At 39.2% G+C, this 26,039-nt stretch overlaps 1 protein-coding gene across 2 annotated transcripts in view; it reads right to left on the reverse strand.

Moving 5' to 3' along the window:
* The window catches only part of Fchsd2 (FCH and double SH3 domains 2), a 189,164-nt gene that overhangs the window by 12,717 nt on the left and 150,408 nt on the right, over positions 1 to 26,039 (reverse strand). For both annotated transcript variants that reach the window (XM_090348381.1, XM_090348382.1), the window contains 2 exons: positions 23,671 to 23,775; positions 12,219 to 12,380 (listed from right to left, as the gene is read on the reverse strand). In XM_090348381.1, coding sequence (XP_090204507.1) covers positions 12,219 to 12,380; positions 23,671 to 23,775 — 267 coding nt within the window. The remainder of the gene's footprint in view (positions 1 to 12,218; positions 12,381 to 23,670; positions 23,776 to 26,039) is intronic.

Here is a 26,039-nt window from a genome sequence, read left to right on the forward strand (position 1 = left end):
ATAAACTGTGCATTATACTAAATGAAATAACCAGTGATAAAAATGCAACACTGTGATTTCACCTACATAAGATATCCAGAGTAGTCAAACTCATAGAAACAAAGTAGAATGGGAATTTCAGGGGCTAAAGGTGAGTCATGTAAATTATTTAACAGATACAGAGTTTTAACTTTTTTTTTTTTTGAGACAGTGTTCTTCCTACATAGTTCAGGCTTGTCTTGAACACTCAATCCTCCTGCCTCAGCCTCTCAGGTGCTGGGGTTACAGGTGTGAGCTACCACTGTAGGCTTGAGGTTTTCCTTTTTCCCTTCCTACCTCCTTTCCTTTATTTGTTTATTTATGTTTTTGCTAGTCTTGGGCCTTAAACTCAGGGCCTGGGCACTGTCCTTGTACACTTTTTGCTCAAGGCTAGCGCTCTGCCACTTGAGCCACTTCCGGTTTTTTCTGTGTATGTGGTACCGAGGAATCAAATGTAGGGCTTTGTGCATGCTAGGCAAACACTCTACCACAAGGCCATACTCCTAGCCCCTTCCCCCCCTCCTTCCTTTTCTTGAGGAGGTGATCTTTTATATATTGTATGCAATGGTAGGTTTTTTTTTTGGGGGGGGTACCAATCCTGGGGCTTGAACTTAGGGTCTGGGCACTGTCCTTGAGCTTTCTCAAGGCTGGCACTCTACTGCTTTAGCTATATGTATGTGATATGGAGGAATGAAACCCCTGGGCTTTGTGCATCCTAGGCAAGCACTCTATTACTAGGCCACACTCCTGGCCCCAATGCTAGGTTTTTGAAAACTATGAAATGTACAGTGTTTACTTTTGGAAGTTCACAATCTACAGTGAAAGCCTTCTACACAAATATCAAGTGTAGAGGGCAAGTGGAGGCACGTAGGAACCTGAGAAGAACCTAGATTTCTTGGGTACAATAAGCCTGAAAGAAGAGGTATTTCTGTCCAGTTACACTTTTAGTCAAGGAAATGTTAGTTAGCACTCATGTTTTTTGGCTGGTCAAGGGACTTGAACTCTGGGCCTGGGCGTTGTTCCTGAGCTCCCTGAGCTGTTCAGCTCAAGGCTACTTCCCTACCCCTACTTAAGGTTTTCTGGTGGTTAACTGGAGATAAGAGTCTCACAAACTTTACTGCCTTTGAACCATGATCCTCAGATCTCAGCCTCCTGAGTAGCTAGGATAAGAGGACCACCCGACCAGCATTAATGTTTTAAGGGTGATTCTTCTCTTAACTTGTGTTTTCTAATAATGCTCTATAGAATTTCAGGGAGTTCTAGACTAAACTATATGTTTCCTGCCACACACACACACACACACACACACACACACACACACACACACACACACTTTCTACTTCTAAGTCCCTGAAATATAACTTACTGAAAATTCTTCACAGCTGAGTGAGGTAATCTTATGCCTCATTTACAAATTATTCACTATGGTCAGTCAGATTAGTGGCCATATAGTTTCAAATTTAGATTTCTTAAATGTCTGACTTATGATTCTATTATTTTTCCAGGAGAATACTGTGTCATGTAAAAGATAGTTACTTCCACAAAACTATCTTTAAGCATATTTCCATATACTTAGGCATTGTTTTTAGATTCTAGGAAAGGATACAAGCATTTAAAATAGTGTAATTATAAAAATAAAGAGTAAAACAAAACATTCATTTAAAAAATTGTGGGTACAGCAGGTTTCCAAAAACACATATGGAATGTTAATGACTATTGGATTTTGGTACTGTGAATCAGTCCAAAACATTTTATCTTGGCAACTCAGGCTAATATTAATCATTCTTTCCTTTCTCTATTTCTAGTTCATTTTTTGAATGATATATGGATAATATGGACAGAGCTGTAGTGACAGCACCAGGGTTTTCACAGCATGGCATCTCAGGATAATCTATTCTTTTCCTTCTTTTAGCCTTTTAGTGTTTTCTTGACCCAGTATTTCTAAAAAGTATATTCTTCCTCTTCTATTTTAACAGCTGCTCTCCATCCTTTTTCACCCTGCCACTTACCAGAACTTCAATCAACAATTCTTTCTAGCTGTACTAATATTTTTCCTTCCTTACATGTGGTAAAATTCTTATTTTTATTGCAAGGGCAATAAAAGGACTCTTTTTCAGCCAGTTTTAGTAGCTGTTTTCTTGTACAGAGCAAAACCATGATGTCTGACAGACATCATTATTCTGTGTCACAAAAAGGAGCAGAGGGCCTGGAGTCTGGTAGACGTGGTGTGAATGCTGATTGTGCCACTTGTGGGAGCCAGGGAAACTAACTTCTCAGCTCCAATCATCTCACCTTTCTAATGAAATCAGTAACTTCTTCACAGGGTTATCATAAGGCTTAGTGAAACAAATCATTTTAAACACCTAACACAAAGGAGACAAGAAATCATAACCATTTGTTGTCTTCATGAGGCAGAGAGAATTTAAAGAATCTACAAATACTCAATTCAAATGAAGACATCTGCTTATAGAAAATTGACTGCACAGAATTCTTGAACTCTACCTGGACAGAGAATTGATCACTATTAACCTCATTCCATTTACAACATTAGTAGTTATAAAAGATTCTAAATAACATGAAAATGGTTTCTGTTTCCAAGGAAGACAGAGCAATAGGGACCAGATTTTAACTTCCTGCCAGCAATAATTTACAATAAACTTCAAAATACAAGAACAGTTTTCAAGATACTAGCCATCCAATGATGAAGAAGTAATCTCTGGGGGATAGGAAAAAGTCTGCCCAACTTAATGCTGGAAAAGGTTTCCAGGCTGAAATGTAAGAAGGAAGATAAATAGAGGCTCATGGTCTCCTTGCACTGAAGGTGGAACTGAGAATCAGGAAGGGCAAAGTGGCTAGAGTTCAGACTGTAAAGTAAGGGAGAGGGAAGAAAGTAGAAGGGACAGGGGAGAGGGAGAGAGAAGGGGGTAGGGGAGAGGGAGAAAGGGAAGGAGGAAGTTAAGTAAGTAAGTTAGGAAGGAAGGAAGCAAGAAAGGAAGTCAGAAAGGAAACAAGCAAGGAAGAAAGAAAGGAATGCAGGAAGGCAGGTAGAGAAAAATGGAGAAATGGAGAAATCCAAGGATGCCCCTCAGGTCTTCAGCTGAGAACTGATCAATACTGTCTATGAAGTATCTGAACCTAGAAACAGAACCATCCAAAAGGAGAAAAGGATAGTCAGAGCTTATGCAGGTTTGAGAGTAACTTTTGTTCTCTCCAGATAGAGGATAAAACCTTTTATGGCACAGGGCAACAGGTAGAACACTCAGAAAGTAAGAATATAAAAGGTCTGAAGTCTGTTTACTAACAAGATTTATAGAACATACCATCTAACAACAACATAGTATGCATTCTCTTGTTTTCAATCACACATGGAACATTTATCAGGATATACTATGTACTGAGTCACAAAAGAAATCTCGGGAAATTTAAAAGGATTCAAGTTTATTATTGGAGTGTAATGAAAATAAATCAGGAATATATATCAGAAAGAAATATGGAAAATCTCTAAATATTTAGAAACTCAATAATCTAAGTAAATCACTGAGTAAAGAAATTACAAGGCAAATTAGAAGATCAAACCCAGGGCTTGATTAGGAGATCAACTCCAAGGCTTTGTACACATTAGGTAAGTGTTCTACCATTGAGCTATATCACTAGCATTTGGTTTTTCAAGACATGATTTTAGAATGTAGCTTAGGCTGGCCCTGAATTCTCTCAATCGTCCTGAAGCAGCCTCCTGAGTATTGGAATTATAGGCATGTACCACCACATGCCTGGTCCCAACTGTATTTTTATAGATTAGTAATGAAGAAGAGAAATTGAAATAAAAAAAATCGGTACCAGGGGCCGGGAGTTTGGCCTAGTGGTTAAAGTGCTTGCCTAGCATGCATGAAGACCCGGGTTCGATTCCTCGGTACCACATACATAGAAAAAAGCCAGAAGTGGTGCTGAGGCTCAAGTGGTAGAGCTCTAGCCTTGAGAAAGTCCAAGGACAGTGCTCAGGCCCTGAGCTCAAGCCCAGGACTGGCAAAAAAAAAAAAAAAAAAAAAATCGGTACCAATAACTATAAAGCCAAGAGAAGTCTGCCAAATTTATTTCAGTGTCACATTATTCCCCCTTCAATTTCTTCTGTTGTGTCTTCTTTTTTTTTTTTTTTTGTTGGTTGTGGGGCTTCAATTATGGGCCTGGGCTCTGTCCTAAACTCTTCAGCTCAAGGCTAATGCCCTACCCCTGAGCATGGGCACTGATCCCGAGCTCTTCAGCACAAGGCTACCCCTGGGCCACAAAGCCACTTATGGTTTTTCTAGAGGTTAACTGAAGAGTCTCACTGTCTTTAGTGCCCGGCTCAGTCTCCTGCGTAGCTAGGATTACAGGCATGAGCCACCATGCTCGGCTTCCTTTGAGCTTTTTATAGTTTAGGGACAATATATATATATATATATATGAATTTATATACATATATATAAATTTATATACATGTATGTTTATATATTGTTTATATATATATATATATATTTTTTTTTTTTGCCAGTCTGGGGCTTAAACTCAGGGCTTGCGCACTGTCCTTGGGCTTTCTCAAGGCTAGAACTCTACCACTGGAGCCGCACTACCACTTTTGGCTTTTTCTATGTATGTGGTACCCAGGAATTGAAATTGGGTCTACGTGCATGCTAGGCAAGCACTCTTACTAGTAGGCCAAACTCCCGGCCTGGAACAACATATTTTTAAAGAGGACAATTCAATGTGGCAGGAAGAGTGCTTGAATGGGTAAACTGGATTATGCTCTTTAATTACCACAACTCAGTTTGGGTATTGTAAATGAAATAGAGTCCACCTACAAATCCTGCATTTTTAAGCATGTGTAGCAAAACTTAAGCACTCACTTGGGCCACTGATGGATCCTGTGTCCATCCCTACTGTTTGGCCTGGCACACTTACCCATACTATCATTGTAATGTTGGAAGACATACATTGTTTCTTTAAAATATCTTTGAGATGCTCGGTGGTATTTCAGGATATGCCCATGACATGGGTGGACATGAAAAATGGAAACTATTTATTTGCATGGCTTTGTACAATTTTCTGGGTCAAGAGAGTAGCAAGCCATTTTCACCATTTAAAAAAAAAAACTAGAACCCAGTACTAGTTGTTATGGCTATGCAAAGTCAGAAAAATGCAATAGCTAGAGACAATCACCTCAAGAGGTAAATTAAATACCCACTTTTGGGTCTTGGCTGTTAATAAGATACAATTCATTGATACTAAGGGTCTTATAAGAAGTGCTGGCTCGCCAGGTGATATGGCTCACGCCTATAATCCTAGCTACTCAGGAGGCTGAGATCTGAGGATCAAGGGTCAAAGCCAGCCAGCCAAAAGGACCTGAGACTCTCATCTCCAATTAACCTCTAGAAAAGGGAAATAGGGCTTGGCTCAAGGGTGGGGGAGTAGCCTTGAGCTGGAGAGCTCCAGGACAACGTCCAGGCCCAGGGTTCAAGCTCCATAACCCACAAAAAAAAGAGCTGGCTCAAAACAGGCTTACTAAATTGGGGTCAATGGATCTTACTGGGAACCAAAATGCTAGTTTTACTGAAGGAATATACTTTCTGAGTTCACTTCAATTAAACAATTAAAAGACTATTGTGCTAGGTCACAAAAGGGGTATGCCAGTGGCTCTTTATCTCCAATTATCACTAAGAAGCTAGAAGTGGAGCTGTGGCTCAAATGGAAAAATGCTAACTTTGAAGGAAAAAAAGTTCAGGGACAGCTCCTAGGCCCAGAGTTCAAGATGGATGGATGGACACACATGGACACACACACACACACACACACACACACACACACACACACACACACTATTTGGAGATACTGTATATTTGAAAACAAAAGATTTTACAGGTGGGGGTGTGGGGAGGGGGGAGGGAAATGGGTACCAAGACATGTGAAAGGGTATCAATGTATGTGAATTAATGCACCTTCTATCTGGCAAATATCATGTAACCCTTTTACTAATTACAATAGAAAAATTAAAAAAAAGACTTTACAGGTACATTCTATTATTTCAGTGGTTTATAATAAACTCATAAAAACCTATTTTTTTCCTTTTCACTGGGACTAGCTTAAGCCACAAAACAGATTTTCATATTTCAAAATCAAAATGCCCTGTATTATTAGGCAGTAATGAGACAGCTGAGAACTAAACCAACATCTCAATTTGGTTGAAAAATACTGCATCTCTTAGTCTTTCAATTATCTATAGCGCAGTCTTCATAATGACTAGTTAGAACTTCTTTTCTTTTACTGGCAGAGGGAAGGGGCATGAGATGAGTGTGGTGAGAGTCTTACTGTCTGGTTGGAAGTTACTATGTAGCCCAGGCCAGCCTTGGAACATGAGATCCTCCAGTCTCTGCCTCTCAAGTGTTGGGATTACAGCTGTAAACCCCTACCGCACAACCACAATTTATCTGTATACAAGTCTTCTTATGCTCTAAGGAAAGCTGTACTACAAAGCCAACTGTCTACATGCCTTTGCACAATAGCTGGGAGAAGTGGTTTAAGATAGCAAAGTCATGTAAACAGTGTTAGCTACAGTTAGAAAATCTAAGAAAAAGGAAATAGAATAAAAACAAGCCCATTTTCAAACAGATCCCATTAATCTTACTTCTGGGCATGTACATTATGAAAAAAAAATTCCCAAGGGTAAAAAAGAAATCATTTCTTGGTATCCAAGGAAGACTAGATCCAGGACTCCTTGTAAACACCACATCCATGGGTGCTTAAGTCTCTAGGATAAAGTAATGTAGTATTTAAATACAGCCTAGGCACAACCTCCTATATAATTTAAATCATCTGTAGATTACTTATATTATCTAATATAATGTAAATACTATGAAAATGGTTGGTTTTACAGTATTATTTAGGGAATTCTAACCAAGTCTGTAATGTGTTCAGTAAAGATGTCAAGTTTTTCCCTAAATCTTGTTGCTCTGTTATTGGCTGAATCAATGAATTCAGAAGAAGGACTCATCATTTGATGTTCTCTACTATGGTACAGTGAATCGAGAATCACTCCCCCCCATTAAATGTCAAATCAGTTTTCTTTTTTGTTTTTAATTTTTGCCGGTCCTGGGGCTTGAACTCAGGGCCTGAGTACTGTCCTTGGGCTTTCTTAAGGCTAGAGCTGTACCACCTGAGCCACAGCAACACTTTTGGCTTTTTTTTGTGTATGTGGGACCAAGGAATAGAAACTAGAGCTTCGTGTATGCTAGATGAGCACTCTACCACTAGGCCCAAAACCTCAGCCATTATACATTGTTTAGAATATTGAAAATCTAGTGGCAATATAAATACTCAATGAATAAAAGAAAAGTTAGTTGGTTCTGAAATATCTAATGTAATATTAGGCAAAAAATAAAATGATAATTATGAAAATCATCTAGCAATGAAGAATGTTAGACTGGAAAATGTATAAATTTAATTTAATTTTATGTATGTTTAAAAAGGAATAGTAAAATGAGGAGTGCCTTTTTTTTTTTTTCTTTTTTTGCCAGTCCTGGGCTTGAACTCAGGGCCTGAGCACTGTCCTTGGACTTTCTCAAGGCTAGAGCTCCACCACTTGAGCCTCAGCACCACTTCTGGCTTTTTTCTATGTATGTGGTACTGAGGAATCAAACTCAGGTCTTCGTGCATGCTAGGCAAACACTCTACCACTAGGCCAAATTCCCAGCCCACGAGTACCTTTTACGATGCTTACATATACATGCATAATTCGTACTTGTCAATTAAAATAAACAGAGAGGAAATATTACCTGTAGGAGAGCTGATTATTTGCTTTTCTATAGTATGCTGTGAGCCTGTGGCTCACACCTATAATCCTAGCTACTCAGGAGGCTGAGATCTGAGCCAGCCAGGGTACAAAAGTCTGTAAGACTCTTTAATTAATCACCAGAAAATGGGAAGTGGCACTGTGGCCCAAGTGGTAAAGTGCTACCCTTGAGCTGAAGAACTCAGGGATAGTGCCCAGGTCAGAGTTCAGGCCCCATAACCAAAAAACAAACAAAATCAGGTTACAAACTATGTATAGGTTTTGAGTAAGAGACAGTAGGAGAGTAAGAGAAAAGACTGAGTGGGTCCTTGGCAGCAAGCCAATCTCAGAAGCTTCATGTAGGCTCCAGTTACCTTCAACTAAATATCAGTATCACTGGACTGCTCTCCTTTTGGATAGTGTGGGTACATTCTGGGACTTTTTTCCCCCTAACCCTATATTCTATATCATCATGGCATGAGACAGAAGGCAAAAAGTTCACACCCAAGTATAGGTTCCTTATTCTATAAGGTAAATAGATTACATACTTTCAAAACATTTATTTTCCATAGGGCACTTTTTAATTTTACTGTTAATACCAAATGGTAGTATTAATCATCAATGGAAGAAAATATTTGGTTGCCAGAATGTGTTATTTCTGCTTCATGTTCCTCAGCCATAAAAAGATACAATCCTCTCTAAATTATTTCTATGTTAGTTAAAAGCAGGTTAAGCCACTATTGGGGTTTCATTAGGCTATTTCTGCTTTATTCTCTCCTTTATTCATATTATTGTAGACCTTTCACAAAATATAATCCTTTTTTTTTTTTTTTGGCCAGTCCTGGGCCTTGAACTTGTGTGTGGGCAATGTCCCTAAGCTCCTTTTGCTCAAGGTTAGCACTCTACCACTCTACCAGGAGATGAGTCTCCTAGACTTTTCTGCTAGAATTAGCTTCAAACCTCCATTCTCAGATGACAAGCTTGGGCCACCAGAACCCAGCTAAAATGTAACCTCTTATCTGCAAGAAGGAAGACCTGGTTTCCATTAAGACTTGCTACAAGCCGGGCACAGTAGATCACACCTGTAATCCTAGCTACTCAGGAGGCTGAGATCTGAGGATCATGGTTCAAAGCCAGCCCAGGCACTAAAGTCAGTGAGACTCTTCTCTCCAAATAACCACCAGAAAATAGGAAGTGGCACTTGGCTCTAGGAGTGGTAGCCTTGAGCTGAAGTGCTCAGGGACAGTTCCCAGGCCCAGAGTTCAAGCCCCACGACTACCTCCCCACCTCCAAAAAAAAAAAAAAAAAGACTTGATACAAGAAGGGAGACATGGAATGTGACTACAAGTACTGTTTCAGAGAAAAAGGTATCTCTAGATAAACTGGTGTCTATAAGTCACTAGAAAAGTTAATTCTGAAAATTTAAATATTTCTAGTATAATATTATACAGACACTAAAAGGATAACTATGATGATGAGCTAGTGATGAGAAATAGATTAGACTGGGGGAGAAACAAAGTCTTTCATTCATACTCAGGAACCCTTTTTCTAGATCTCTTACTAAATTCCTCACAGACTATACTCAAGTGACATTTTCTTCATAGGACAAATTTTTCCTCTATTTTTCTCCTTCCTTTCTCCTCTCCTTTTCTCCCATCCCTTCTTTTTCTTTTTTGGTAGTATTAGGAGGCTGAACTCAGGTCTCACACATTGAGGCAGGTGCTCTACTACCTGAGCCACTTTTACAGTCTCTTTAATGTAATGTCCTTTTTGGGATCAGTTTTGCTTTATCCTCAGGCTAGCACAGACGGTAATCGTTCTATTTATGCTCCCCCACACCACTGGAATGACAAAGGATGCACTACTACAACTAGCCATTGGTTGAACTTTTTCTTCTTGGCTGGGGTTGGGGGAGCTGGGCTGGCCTTAAACCATAATTCCCTGATCTTTGCCTCCTAACCAGCCAGGATTGCAGGATAAATTAAAGCTGCCATAACCAGCTGGCACTAAGCTTTTCTGAAAATATGTCACAGAATAAGGAGATCTTGGGGTTGGTAATTTAGTGTAACAATTTCTAAGAAATCCAGAAATAAGTGATTTTTTCCAAGCTGTGCTTGAAGAGTGAGAAGTGAACAATTTTGAGTTTGACACACAGTGGACCAGTTATACACTGTCAAGTATCAGTAAGGTCTATAAAGGTCTGTTTGTTTTCCTGGCTTGTAAACTTTAAAGAGAACAGCTTATAAACTTTAAAGAGAGAGACTAATCCTTGCTCATCTCTGACCTGCCCAGAAAAGAAACAGAGTTGGGTGTCACATGTCTACTCAGGTGATTTAGTCCGAAAGGCCCAAAGACAATTAAGGGTTTGGTTGGAAATAGGGCAAGTTCTTTTAACCACAAAGTCAAGTGTATGGGTGGGTGTGCGTGTGCGTGTGCATGTGTGTATTTTCCCTAGCTAGATTACTGTTTTTTTTTTTTGGTGGGTCATGAGGCTTGAACTCGGCCTGAGCACTGTCCCTGAGCTCTTCAGCTCAAGGCTACTGCTCTACCCTTGAGCCAAGTCCTCCCCATCCCCTGCCTGGTTTTCTAGAGGTTAATTGGAGATAAGAGTCTCAGGTCTTTTGTGCCAGGGCTTTGAACCCTGATCCTCAGATCTCAGCCTCCAGTAGCTAGGATGGATTACTGTTAATCAAATCTTTGATTGTTTTTCCTTCAAATGTATAATCATACTTCTAAGTGTTTAAGTACATTTCCATTAGAAAATCAGAATACTATGTGAAAGAAACTAGCAACTTCCCAGAATGTTTTAAAACTTTATCCATTTCTCCAGCGAGGATGTCTTCTTTTTTGGTGGTCGTGGGGCTTGAACTCTGAGCTTGGGCACTGTCCCAGGTTAAGGTTAGGGCTTTTACCACTGTGAGCCATAGCACCACTTCATCACTTCTGATTTTCTGGTAGTTACTACAGAGATAAGTGTCTCAAGGGGACTTTTCAGCCCAGGCTGACTTTGAGCCGTGACCCTCAGATCTCAGCCTCCTAAGTATCTAGGATTATAGGTGTGAGTCACTGATGCCCTGCAGCAAGGATATCTTATTATTATTATTATTATTATTATTATTTACTTTTTTGTGGATCACAGGGCTTGAACTCTGCCTGGGTGTTATCCTTGACCTCTTCAGCTCAAGGCTACTGGTTAAATGGAGATGAGTCACAAGTCCTTTTGTGCCCAGGCCGGCTTTGAACCTTGATCCTCAGATCTCAGCTTCCTGAGTAGTTAGGATTACAGGCATGAGCAACCTTACCAGCTTGGATATCTTATATCTGAATGTCATAAACTTTAAAGAAGCACTATAAGTAAATTTTAGCTTTTAATTTACCATTTTTCTATTTTCCATCCATATGTTCATTTTTTTTCTCTCAAGAAATATTTACCTACCAGGGCCGGGAAAGTGGCTTAGTGGTAGAGTGCTTGCCAAGCATGCAGAAAGCCATGGGTGCAATTCCTCAATACAACATACACAGAAAAAACTGGAAGTGGTATTGTGGCTCAAATGGTAGAGTGTTAGCCTTGAGGATGCCCAAGGACACTGTCCAGGCCCTGAGTTCAAGCCCCAGGATAAGCAAAAAAAAAATATTTACCTACTGCACACTAGACACTTTTTTGTATGTACAGTGGTAAGACAATCAACAAAAGAAAATAAAGAAGAAAAATACATACTGGTAAATAGTATTAAGGAAATAAAGAAGATGACAAAGAGTATTAAGAGGGGAGATGGCAACAGGACTTCTGACGAGGCATCATATCCCCACTCATGTAATATCAAGGAAATCACTAATTCTTTGGAACTCAGATCTCCAGCATGACAGAGTGGAGAAGGTCCTGGGCTGAGGTGTGAAAACAAGCTAGGGTCCTGGTATTATCTGTCAAACCCTACCTGCACTGGCTCCCAGTGACAGGAGTGAAAGAGCCCTTGGGCACTGAAGTTGACTTTAGAGTGGGTCCACACACTTGTAAAGATGTACTGCATCTCTTTGAAAGCTTTATTGTTTTGAATGCTTTATTTTTATTTTTGCTAGTGAAGAGGACCTCTGAGAACTTCAGAAACACTCTTAATACTGTTTTCTGTTGCACTATTTCTATTCTTTTACTTTATGAATATTGAATTTGATAATTCAATTAGTAACAGTCTATTCTCCACTGCACATTAAAATACCCTAACTAAATTTAAAATACCCCTATACTAAGTTTAAATCAAGCAACAGGCTAAAGAAAACAACTATAACAACAAACTCAAACCATTAGCAAAAGTTATCTTTTCTTTTAAATTTTGGATAAGTTTGCTACAGCATCAAAGAACAGTGAAAGTCAATGAGCCCTCATGTACAAGAAAAGCAACTATACCGAGTGGAGAGTGCCATTGCTGGTTGTTACAGATGGACGAGCCCACCGCTCATTTTCTAGTTCTTCCATTACTTGGTTCATGGCACTCTTTAGCCATGTATCCACAGACACACCAATCTGCTTTAACAGCTCCAGCCGGGCTTCAGCTTTCAACTTAATTATCTAAGAAAACAGAGAAAGTGGTCAGAAATCAACCAATAACATTGTTATTCCCTACTTATTAACAATCTTGATATTTACTAGCAAATATTAGATGCAACTGTTTACTTGCAGAGAGAACAGGTAGGTACACACATAGGTATATAAGAAAAAGAACAGAAATATGGACAATCTGATGGTGGCATACAGGTAGGTGTAGGGGGGTGTGTCTGTCTGTCTGGCTTGCTTGCTTATTGGAGGTTGAGTTGGAATCCTTCTGCATGGCAACTTTGTGCTCTGTTGCTAAGCCATCCCCACTGCCCAGTGGCATATTTGTGTCTTGACAAGAGCAAAGTATGAGATGAGACATCAAAAATAACCTATGAAAGGGCAGAGGATGGGGCCGGAAGTTTGGCCTAGTGGTGGAGTGCTTGCCTAGCATGCACAAAGACCCAGGTTCAATTCCTCGGTACCGCATACATAGAAAAAAGCTGGAAATGGTGCTATCACTCAAGTGGTAGAGTGCTTGCCTTGAGGAAAGCCCAAGGACAGTGCTCCGGCCCTGAGTTCAAGGTGATGCCTCTGAACATCCTGAGATCCAGCATTTTTTTTTGGTGGGTCATGGGGCTTGAACTGTCTCTGAGCATTTCAGCTCAAGGCTACTGCCCTACACTCGAGCCAAGCCCCACTTCCCATTTTCTAGAGGTTAATTGGAGATAAGACTTTCAGGTTCTTTTGTGCCTGGGCTGGCTTTGAACCTTGATCCTCAGATCTCAGCCTTTTGAATAGCTAGTATTACCTACCAGGGCCTGGAGAGTGGCCAGTGATCCAGCATTTTCAGTAGCCCATCTTAACCCAAGTAGATTGAACTTAGGGATTTTTCTTCTTATGTATGTGATTTATCTTTTGTTCTGAATAACAGCTTGTCTCTCCCTTATTTTAAAAGCCCAGTGCTGAGGCTCACTTGTCTGTAATCTAGCTACTCAGGAGGTTAAGATCTGAGGATCATGTTTTGAAGCCAGTCCAGAAGGAAGGTCTGTGAGACGCTTATCTCCACACTAAATTACCAAAAGAGCCAAAAGTGTAGCTGTGGCTCAAATGGTAGAGCACTAGCTTTGAGCAAAAAAGACGCCCAGGGACAGTGCCCAGGCCTGGAGTTCAAGCCCCAGTGCCCTCCAAATAAAAATGATCACCACTCTGAACATTTTCCTGAGTAAATACTTTCTATCCCCACTCTCTTTTTTGGTGCTGGTCATGGGACTTGAAATCAGGGACTAGGCACCATCCCTAGCTTTTTTGCTCAAGGTTAGAGCTCTACCATTTGAGCCAAAAAACACTTCAGGCTTTTTGGTAGATAACTAAAGAATCCCATAAACTTTCCTGCTTGGGCTGGCTTTGAACTGAGAGTCTCAGATCTCAGACTCTTGAGTTTGAAGATTACATGTGTGAGCCACCAACACCCAGTGTAATAAGTTTTAACCTGGAGTAAAGTATTTTTCACATTTTGAGAAAATACTTTATCCCACAGCTTTCCACATACCCTGTACTCACACATCTGAATATTGTTTTTCCAATATGTCATGCACATTTACACTTTTATTTATGCAATTCTCTCTGTTTACAATGAACTTTTCCTTTTTTCTTTTGTGGTGTTGGGGATTAAACTCAGTTTTGTGCATGCTAGGGAAGTTCTTTACCACTTGTGCTATGTCCCCACCTGTTTTTTTTTTTTTTTTTTTTGGTGGGGGGCAGGGGGGCTGGTCTTGGGGTCTGGGTGCTATCCCTGAGCTCTTCAGTTCAAGGCTAGTGCTGTATCACTTTGAGCCACAGTGCTACCTCCAGTTTTTTGGTGGTTAATTCGAGATAAGAATTAACTCATGTGCTAGGCTAGCTTTGAATGTGATCCTCAGATCTCAGCCTCCTGAGTAGCTAGAATTAGAGGTGTGAGGCACTGGTGCCTGGCCCACATGTTTTCATTTTATTTTTGAGACAGAATCTTGCTGACACTTTTGTTTGGGTTGGCCTTGAACTTGTAATCTTCCTGCTACAGCCTCCTAACTAATTCAAATTATAGGTGTGACCTACTTCATCTGGCTATTTTTTTTCATTGCGTTTTGATGTCTGGTGAGCTCTTAACTGGGTCAGCTCAAATATTATTTTTGCTATGAAGATTATTCTAAGTATTTCTCTTTCCTTATATAATTGTATCCCTTTCTCTGTTCTTAAAGTTCTCTTTACATCCTGTTATATTGTGGTAGTCATCGTATTACACTTACCTTTCTGATTGACCGGTGACTCTTTTAGGACTGGACATATTTTAATATGTGATCTCTTGTGATTAGCCTCTTTCTCTTAGAATGTTTTCAAGACTGATCCATATAGTTATATGTGAATCAGTATTACATTCCTTTCAATGGTCAACATTCTGTAGTATGCATATACCATTTTATTGTTTTGTCAAATAATATTTTTGTTGTTGTTATTATTATTATTATTCACCAGTCCTTGGGGTTTGGACTCAGGGCCTGGGCACTGTCCTTGGATTTTCTCAAGGCTAGCACTCTCCCACTTTAGTCACAGTACTACTTCCAGCCTTTTCGGTATACATGGTACCAAGGAATGGAATCCAGGGCTTCATGCATGCTAGGCAGGCACTTCACCTGTAGGCTCTGCTCCCAGACATGTTTTTCTAGTTTTTAAGATACTGTAAATAATATTGGAATAACCATATATGAACAAGTTTCTGTGTGAAATATGGTTTTGTGTATCCCTACAATTGGCACCACTGAGTCACAAGCAACTTTAAATTTAACCATTTTGAAAAAAAAAACACTGTATTTCAGAGTAGACACATCATTTAAGCCCAGAAACTGTAGGAGGTCTTTTTCATATCCTGAGACAAACACTCATTAATAATTTTTGATTATAGCCATTCTAGTGGGTGTAAAAAGGTATCTTACTGGTCTCTTAGCATTTCCTTGATGACTAATGGTGTCAAACTATCACCTTTTCTCCTGTTTATTTTTTACATTTTCTTTGGAGAAATTTTTACTTGAATCCTTTGCCTTTTGGGATGTGTATATGTGGTACTTGGGGTTGAACTCAGAGTCTCATGCTGCTAAGCAAGTACTCTATCACTGAGCCACATTTCCAATTGTTTTTGCCCATTTTAAATTGGGTTGTCTTTCCATTCTTTTCATTTTATGTTTCTGTTTTCATATTTTTTGTGTGTGTATTCTAGAAACAAGTCCTTTATCAAGTACATGATTTGCAAACTACCTCCCCCCCCCGCCAAATTCCATGGGTTACAGAGTTTGCCTTTTTGAAACATCTTTGAAAAAATTTTAATTTTAATGAGGTCTAATTTATTTAGTTTTCTTTCTTTTCTAAGAAACAAATTCAAGGTCACAGAGACTTACTTATCTAGATTCTGGTGTGTTTTATACCTTCAGATGTTACATTTAAGTGATTTCTTTTTGTGCCAGGTCTGGGGCTTGAACCCAGCTATCCCTGAGTTTTTTTTACTCAAGGCTAGCACTCTACCACTTGAGCCACAGCTCCATTTCTGGCTTTTGATGCTTCACTGGAGATAAGATTCTCACAACTTTACTTCCCAGTCTGACTTTGAATCACAATCCTCAGATCTCAGTTCCCTGAGTAGCTAGGATTATAGAAGGGCTTTATGCATTTATTTTGAATTAATGTACAACTCTTTGGGATCATTAGGCTGCAGGGCCCTGGGTTCCTAGGTTAAGGAAACCAGAACCAGACTAAGGTAAAGGGGTAAAATGAAATGTAAGTTTTAACAAGTCAGAAAATGCCAACTCCTTCTAAGGACTTCTACCAGGAATGATCCAAATAAGGCTATTGCTCTACATTGCCAATTGAGAGTGAGAGAGTGGGGGGGAGAGGGAACGCAAGTGCACACACACTTTTAGCCTTTCTTGAATATTTAACTACAAATGGTTGGTACTACCCAATTCATGTAACGCCTGTTCAGAAAAACTCTGTGTTTAAGTATGTTTATTTTATTTTTTGCCAGTCCTGGGACTTGAACTATGGGCCTGGGTGCTGTCCCTTAGCTCTTCGCTCAAGGCTAACTAACACTCTACCACATGAGCCACTAGTTTTTGGGTAGTTATGGAGTTTCATAGTCTTTTGTGCCTGGACTTTGAATGATAATCCTCAGATCTCGGCCTCCTGAGTAGCTAGGATTACAGGCATGAACCCCTAGTGCCTGGCTTTAAGTTTATGTTTTGAGTGTAGCTCCATTCTTTTATATAGAGCCAACTGGTCCAGCAACATTTGAGTATACATTTTAAAGCAATGAAATGTTTTTGCTTTTAAGTTAACCAACAAGTTTAGAAATCAAAAAAGTTTTTTTTTTTTTTTTTTTTTTTTGGTGGGTCATAGGGCTTGAATTAGGCCTGGGTGCTGCTCTTGAGCTCTTTAGCTCAAGGCTACCATCCTACCCTTGATCCAAGTCCCACTTCCTACTTTTCTAGAGGTTAATTGGAGATAAGTGTCCTTTCTGTGCACAGACTGGCTTTGAACCTTGAGCCTCAGATCTCAGTCTCCTGAGTAGCTAGGGTTACAGGCATGAGCCACCGTGCCTGGCTCAAAAAAGTTTTTATTTAACAAGTAGAGAAATTAAAAAAAGCTGTGAGAATTCAGAATATTCACTTCTGTCAACACCAGCTAGCCTAGTTTGCTTAATATCTAGTTTTGTCGGTACTTTACACAACAACTGATGAACATGGTATTTGCAAACAAGAACTGCTTGCTGGCTTGCTGCTGTGGAAAAATCCCACACATTCTGGTGTTATGAAAATGATCCATGTTGTGGGTGTAGTGTAGGAAGAACTCAATTTAGTTTGTTTTCCTCAAAATCTTCAAGAGCTTGTAGCTGCTTATCTTTTAACAATTATTTAGGGTAAAATTTCTAGTGTTTGTGAATTAATTTTTTTAAATTTTTGGAGACAGGATCGCATATTCGCATATAGCACAGGCAAGCTAGCCTCAATTCACAATCCTCCTGCCTTACTCATGTCTGAGACTACAGTCACGTACTACCATACCAAGGATGTCCTCAAATGGATTTTAATGATGTGCTGATTCAAAATTTTAAGTGCTTGGCTGTGATAGTTAATCCTGACTACCAACTTGACTGGTCTGAGAAGCACCTAGGAGTTTAGTAAGTATAATTCTGGGTATGTCTATTAGTATGTTTCCAGGAAGAATTAACTAAGGGTCCTAGGAAGACCCATACAAAGGAGGTGGCACTATCCCGTAGGTGGAGACCAGATGGAATAAAAAGGGAAGAGTGGTTCAGCCCCGAGCACTGTCCTTGGGCTTTCTCAGGGCTAGAGCTCTACCACTTTGAGCCATAGAACCACTTCTGGCTTTTTTCTATGTATGTGGTAATGAGGAATTGAAACTGGGTCTTTGTGCATGTTAGGCAAGTACTCTACCACTAGAGCAAACTACCAACCCCTCAGCCCTTTAATTATAGTTAGAGGTCGAATGGGCACATAAATCCATGAGATTCTTTTTGCCAATTAATCAGCAAAAAAGCCAGAAGAGACATGGCTCAAATGATCTAGACTGCTAAAAACTGAGCAAGAGGAGGTCTTGAGTTCAAGCTCCAATACAGGCAAAAAAGCAGGGGTAAGGAAGAAAATTTAGGTATGAGTGGCTTAAGCAATAAAGCTCTTGCCCAGTAACCAAATTCTTTGACTTCAAACTCAGTACCTTGGGCTGGGAATGTGGCTTAGTGGTAGAGCACTTGTTACCACTGGAGAAAACTAGTATCTGCAAAATGCTATTGGGAATGGGACAAGAATCTTTTTTGTGGATAGATCTGGTAGCACCACCTTTTTAAAAATTTTTTTAAAATATTTTTTATTGTATTTAATAAAAGGGTTACATGATATCTACCAGATAGAAGGTGCATTAATTCACATACATTGATACCCTTCCACATGTCTTGGTCCCCATTACCCTCCCCACCACCCCCCCTCTTGGTTTTCCCCCCTTCCCTGTCCAATTTCAAGTAACCAAATACAAATGTATCCAATATATCAGATAACAAAGTGAGATACTGTGACAATATGAGATAATAAAGGAACAGCAAAAGAGATGAGAGATAACATAGCACCTTAAGGACAGCAATCATTCCTTATATGGCTTTTGTTTCAATATCCTAGAGGTTCATTCAATTAGCTTCATACTATATGGCCTTATGTATCAAGTTTTTAGCACCACCTTTATATCATATGATAAGAACTTTATATCATATAATTTCTGATCTGATGGGCAAAGACTATAAATTATTTCTGTCCCCAAATTGAGTATGTTTCCAATTAAGTTTTTGATATAATTTCGACATTACAAAATAATGGATTAGTCTATATAAAAAACTAACTATATTGGGGCCGGGAGTTTGGCCTAGTGGTTAAAGTGCTTGCCTAGCATGCATGAAGACCCGGGTTCGATTCCTTGGTACCACATACATAGAAAAAAGCTGGAAGTGGTGCTGAGGCTCAAGTGGTAGAGCTCTAGCTTTGAGAAAGTCCAAGGACAGTGCTCAGGCCCTGAGCTCAAGCCCAGGACTGGCAAAAGAAAAAAAAACAAAACAAAAAACTAACTATAAAACAATCTGGATATTCAGAAATACATGTTTATTTTTCTATTTTCTCTGGGTTTAAAAATTTTCACAAGAAAATATTTAAAAGTGATTACTCAAGAAGTAATACTACTACAATGAAAACCTGTGATGATAATCATACAATCCTCCTCCTCCTTTTCTTCTCCTTCTTTTCTTCCTCTCATTTTTTTTTTGTCAGCTGTAGGGCTTGGGTACTGTCCCTGAACTTTTTTGCTCAAAGTTATGGCTCTAGATCTCAACCTCCTAAGTAGCTAGGGTTACAGGCGTGAGCCACTGATGCCTGGCTATATTTAATATCTTAATGCTATAACATTCTTATGGCTACTATTTTTTCCCCATTTTTAGTGAACTCAGGATGTGGGCATTGTCCCTAAGCTTCTTTTGCTCAAAGTTAATACTCTTCCACTTGAGCCATAGCTCTTCTTCTGGCTTTTAGTAGTTTATTGCAGGTAGAGTCTTATAGACTTTCCTGCCCAGGCTGGCTTCGAACCATGATCCTTAGATCTCAGACTCCTCAACAGCTAGGATTTCATGGGTTAGTGATCAGTGCCTGGCTTAACATCTACTTTTCAAGTAGACATATTAGTTGATAATTGTATGTGTGTATATATATGTTAATGTTTCATTTAACCAACTCTTATCCCAATTCTTGAATTAGCTGAGGCTGTGCCACAAGTATTACAGATATTCATGTAATAATCCTAAAAACCTTATAAATAAATATAGTAATAGTTTGTCACTATATTGTGTTTTAGCATTTAGAATGTAGCAGCTATTCATCAAATTGCTGAATTAACCAATTAGTGAATTTTTCAAAATTAACCAACCAAGAACTAATCGTTATATATTTCTACTTTTAGACTTAGGAGAACTTCAGGGCTCCCCCCCCCTTTTTTTTTTTTTTTGGTCAGTCCTGGGCTTGAGCTCAGGGCCTGAGCCACTGTCCCTGGACTTTCTCAAAGCTACAGCTCTACCACTTGAGCCTCAGCACCACTTTCAGCTTTTTTTTTTTTATGTATGTGGTACCGAGAAATCGAACCCGGGTCTTCATGCATGCTAGGCAAGCACTTTAACCACTAGGCCAAACTCCCAGCCCCATATTTCTACTTTTAGAAATGTATGGCATTCCTATTTTGAATTTTTTCTCATTGGAAACTGTGTGTGTGTGTGTACTGGGACTTGAACTCAGGGCCTCACATTCTTGCTTAACTTTTTCCTACAAGGCTGGTGGTACTCTACCATTTGGGCCACATCTCCACTTCTAGCTTTTTGTGAATCTCTTGGTGTCTGAGCTGGTTTCAAAACTGGGATCCTCAGATTGGATCATAGGATTATAGGTGTGAACCACTGGTACCCAACCATAAGTTCATTAAATCCATTACTGAGCTCCATAACAGAGGAGACAAAGGAGATTAAACAACAAAGGAGAGTACCATTCACATTAACAGAAATTAAAAAAGGAAGATAATTACATTGTTCACCAAAATAGAATCAAATTTTAATTACCTTTGCTTCCCATTCTCTTTTTTTGCCAGTCCTGGGGCTTAAACTCAGGGCCTGGGTGCTGTCTCTGAGACTGTGCTCAAGGCTAGAACTCTACCATTTGAGCCACAGCATCACTTCTAGCTTTTTCTGTTTATGTGGTTCTGAGGAATTAAACCCAGGGCTTCATACGTGAGAGACAAGCACACTACCACTAAGCCCCATTCTCAGTCCTTAATCAGTTGTGTGTGTGTGTGTGTGTGTGTGTGTGTGTGTGTTTATAGTAAAGCAAATTAACCACGGAGTAAAACAGAAAAAAAAAAAACTAAGGCAAACTAATATAGTAGAAAAGAGAAAAAGGGTATACAGAGAAATAAATACTCTTGTGGTTTATCCTATCTAACTTTCATTATGACAATCCTGTAAGTGCTACCTCAATAAATGGTCTAATTATCAGTTAACTTGTCTATTTTTAATGTCTGATAATAGAAAGTGAGAGAAAATCTTAAGATATTAGAATTAAATTTCACCAATATTCAAAACTGAGATAATAGATTTGACATCATAGTTTTAGCATATTCCTTATTTTTGGCAAGAAAATTATCTTTGACAATGCAGACTTAAATTCTTGCATCAGGACACTCTGTTATATATATTTTTACTTTTAAGCTAATAAACTATAAACTTAGCACAGTTATTAATGGAAAAACAGGTCATAAGGCCTCAATAAAGACTGACCGACAACTTCTACTGATACTACTAAGGATGGGGATCTGGGTAGACATATATTAGTCCTGACATCATGGATGAAGTCTGCACATGGAAAAACATAAGAACACACTCTTCAGAAAACTTCTGAGACTGTCTCAAAATAACCATTTCTGTTCCAGTAGGCTTCATCAGAGTATGGTGAAACAAGTAACAGGAAAAACTCCTCCACCACCAGCCAGCATTTCCCACACAAGCAAAGGTCCACCCATAGTATTTGGCATGCATGCTAGGGTAGTGGTTTAGCCATGTTTCTGAGCCCCGGGAGGAAAATGTTATTCACTGCACATCCTGACTACCTCACCAAGAAGACTCCATGTCAGACTGTGCCAGGAACAAAGTATAGGTGAGAAGAACAGATGGCAAGTGGGCTGTGACTCAGATTGCTTCCATGGGGTTGTGCCAAAAACATTCTCAAATTCCTTGTGCTATCTCTATCCTTCACATTACAACCACTAAAGCACTCTCTTAAAACCTCAAGGGTTTGATGAACTAGTTTAGATGAACCCTTAACCAATAAAGCATTCCTGTATATAGCCTCAGACAGACCCATGCTTGGAATCTTCTTGTCATTCAGGCTGTTATGTCCTAGGGATATGTATTCTGCCAATGGGAAGGTCTGTTAGGCCTTTGGTACTTTCCATTACGAAACTCAAAGTTGCCTCCATCCAACCTTCATTTTTTGGTTCAAGTTATTCTCCTTAGAGATACAGGAAATCAATCTGTGCTTCCCCCTTTTATTTTTGACAAATTAAACATCACTTACTTGCTACATTCATTGTACCTCTAACCAGCTAACCTGATAATCCCTATCCCAGAGCTCCTTGCATACTGTTTTTTTTTTTTAAATATAATCGTATGGACTACTGTTTGGCACTTATGTTTTTATAGTCTTAGGTATATTTGGCATTTTCTCTGCCTTCCTAACAAGAACATAATCTTAGCTTTTTTTTTTTGGCCAGTCCTAGGCTTGAGCTCAGGGCCTGAGCACTGTCCTTGGGCTTTCCTCAAGGCTAGTGTGCTACCCTGAGCCACTGTACCACTTCTGGCTTTTTCTATGTATGTGGTACCGAGGAATTGAACCCAGGTCTTTGTGCATGCTAGGTAGGCACTCTACCACTAGGCCAAACTCCTGGCCCCCACTTTTTTTTAAACCTATGTTCCTATATTTTTTCACTATCTAGCAGCCAAGTAGATTAATTCCTATGTATGTGCTACTTCCAATTATATTTCCTCACAGAAATGTACCCTAATTATATCCAATGGCCAATCAATACCCTATGTATTCCTCCTTTGCTAATACTTTATTTCTCCTTTCAACCTCAACCTTATTGGTCAGGGAGTAGTAGCCATGGCTATATTTTCTTTTTAGTAGGAGAACTTTCACAGCTTTCAACAACTCTTAATCATCCCATGACTTCAAGAAAAGATTAAAACCTACTATTAAAATGTAGTTTTTCACTCCTTTTAACTAATTCTTTCCTGTTTTTTTCCTTTAGTACTTGGGATTGAACTCAGGACATCTAGAAAACAATCTACCATCTCAGCCATACCCACAGTCTTTTTGAAAGACTGCCATACAATTGCATACAACTGCAATTAATCATCTTGTCTCTACTTCTTCAGAGTAGCTAAAACTATAGGTCTTAAATGTTCCCTGTTCTTTGGTTATGGGGCTTATACTCAGAGCCTGGGTACTGTGACTGAGCTTCTTTGTACTGAAGGCTGGCACTCTAGCATTTGAGTCACAGTGCCATTTCTGATTTTTGAATGGTTAATTGGAGATAAGATTCTCATGGGGACTTTTCTGTTTAGGCCAGCTCCATGATCTTCAAATCCCAGCTTCCTGTGTAGCTAAGATTACAGGGATGAACCACTGTGCCTGGCCTTCCCTATTCTTTCTATTTTGGCTAGTCCTGGGTCTTGAACTCAGACTTGCCCTTAAGCTTTCTCAAGGCTAGTCCTCTCCCACTTGAGCCACAGTACCACTTCCAGCTTTTTCTGTGTACATGGTACTGAGGAACTGAACCCGGGGCTTTGTGCATGCTAGGCAAGCATTCTACCACTAAGGCCATACTCATGGCACTTCCTTATTCTTAAACACTCATCTCATGTCCCTGATCTGGGGAACTTTCTACATAGAAGAGATTTTTAGCCTCTAAACACACACAAACACATACACACACACACACCCATTTGGTTGTTTTATTAATGTGTTTTGTGAAAAGTTTAAAGGTTTGCATCTTCACTCTGATTTATTCTTGTTTCATGATTGTTGACTCCAGAGTAGGTTTGAAGCTGTCATGAATGCTACTTTTCTGCAAAGTAGTAACTTAATAAATACTAGTGTGACACTGACTAGAGCTAGACAAAATGCATGTTTAGTTGCCACCTTACCTCTGCTTTACGGATGTTTTCTCTGGCTTCATCTATTTTCTGTTCCAGGTCTATCCGATTTTGTTCTGATATTGCAACTCCATGACATTCCAGATCATTTAGAACCTAAGAAAGAAAATAGAAAAATGATGATGACTGTTTCTCTATTATCTTTCCTTACTTAAAAGTATTAAGATGATTCAAAAAACTTTAAGTTACTTTGTTCAGTTTTAAACTTTTATTTATTTTTTATTTTTTATTTTTGCTAGTCCTGGGCTTGAGCTCAGGGCTTGAGCACTGTCCTTGGACTTTCTCAAGGCTAGAGCTCTACCACTTGAGCCTCAGCACCACTTCTGGCTTTTTTCTATGTATGTGGTACCAAGGAATTGAACCTGGGTCTTTGTGCATGCTAGGCAAGAACTTTAACCACTAGGCCAAACTCCCGGCCCTCAATTTTAAACTTTTAATCATTTCATTTATTCACTCATTTAATCTTGTCAAGTCAGAGTGAAGATACAAATCTTTAAGCTTTTCTTTTTTTCGTCATCTTGGACTTGAACTCTGGGACTGGGTGTTGTTCCTGAGCTCTTCAGGTCAAGACCTGAAGAGCCACAGCATTAATTCCAGTTTTCTGGTGGTGAACTGGAGATAAGAATCTCAAGGACTTTAGTGCCCAGGCTGGCTTTGAACTGCAGCCCTCAGATCTCAGTCTCCTGAGTAGTTAGGATTACAGGTGTGAGCCTTTGCATCCGGCTTCAAAATCTTTAAACTTTTCACAAAACACATAATAAACCAATCAAATGGTTGATGTGTGTGTGTGTGTTCATGAGGTTTGAACTCAGGAAGTAGCTGCTGTTCTTGAGCTTTTCTTGTTCAAAGCTAGAGCTCTATCACTTTCGCTACAACTCCACTTCAGAGTTTTGGTGGTTAGAGATGAGTCTCATGGAGGACTTTAGCTTCCTGCAGGTGCTTAACCAGTTCTGCCAGCACCACTTGGTGAAGAGGCTGTCTTTCTTCCATCCTATTATTTTGGCTCCCTTATCAAAGATTAGGTGGCTGTAAGTCTGTGGGTTGATTTCTGGGTCTTCAGGTCTATTGCATTGGTCCTCAGGCCTGTTCTTGTGCCAGTACCAAGCTGTTTTGGTTTCTATAGCTCTATAATAGAGTCTAAAGTTTGGTATTGATATTCCTCCAGCACCGTTCTTTCTGCTAAAGATTGTTTTTGCTATACGGGATCTTTGATTATTCCATATGAAATTTTGGATTGCTTCTTCTATTTCCTTAAAGAATGACATTGGGATATTGATGGGTATTGCATTGAATTTGTAGATAGCCCTTGGCAGATTGCCATTTTCACGATGTTAATTCTTCAAATGCAGGAGCATGGGAGGTTTTTCCATTTCTTCAGTTCTGCTTTAATTTCCTTTTTCAGGTTTTTAAAGTTTTTTTTTATTAAAGAATTTATTAATATTGATTTTTACATAATATTTTAAATGACAGGTTTAACAAACAAGTGTTCAAGAAGGGAATCTCTATATACAATCACTGGCACTTAGTTTTTAGAACATAATCAAAATTAGGCTAAAGGTTTGTATATCATAGATACATATTAATTTATGAAATAAAACATTATATCTACAGAGTCATAAGTTTTTATGTCTATGTAGTTGTGTTTATATTTCCAATACCATGTCCATAGCATTGGGTATGCAAATATTGAGTCCTCACTCTTGTACTGTTTGCATCTAATAGCCACCTATTAAGGATACCATGAGCCTTCTGTTCCTTTGGTCTTCACTTGTCTCACTCAAAATGATTCACTCTAGATTCATCCACTGCAAATGCCATTATTTTATCTTGTCTGTTGGCTATGTAGAATTCCATTGTATATATGTATCACATTTTCTGTATCCATTCATCTGCAGTAGGGCATCTGGATTGTTTCCATTGCCTGGCTATTGTGAATAGTGCACAGATAAACATAGCTGAGCAGGTGTCCTTATCATATCTTGGGTTATGATGTTCAGGGTAGATGCCCAGAAGTGGTATGGCAGGATCGTAGGGAAGGTCAATTTTCAGTTCTTTTTTTTTTTTTTAAATTTTTTATTGTAATTAATAAAAGGGTTACATGATATTTGCCAGATAGAAGGTGCATTAATTCACATACATTGATACCCTTTCACATGTCTTGGTACCCATTACCAATTTTCAGTTCTTTAAGAAACCTCCACACTGCTTTCCAGAGAGGCTGAGCTAGTTTATAATCCCACCAGTACTGTAGTACGGTTCCTTTTTCTCCACAACACCGCCAGCAACTGTCATTGTCTGAGTTTAAAATCTTGGCCATTCTTGTTAGGGTAAGGTGGTATCTTAGGAGGTTTTTAAAGTTT

Source organism: Megascapheus bottae, chromosome 16 (genome assembly GCF_031878675.1).
Source record: "Megascapheus bottae isolate mThoBot1 chromosome 16, mThoBot2.hap1, whole genome shotgun sequence".
Lineage (NCBI taxonomy): Eukaryota > Metazoa > Chordata > Mammalia > Rodentia > Geomyidae > Megascapheus > Megascapheus bottae.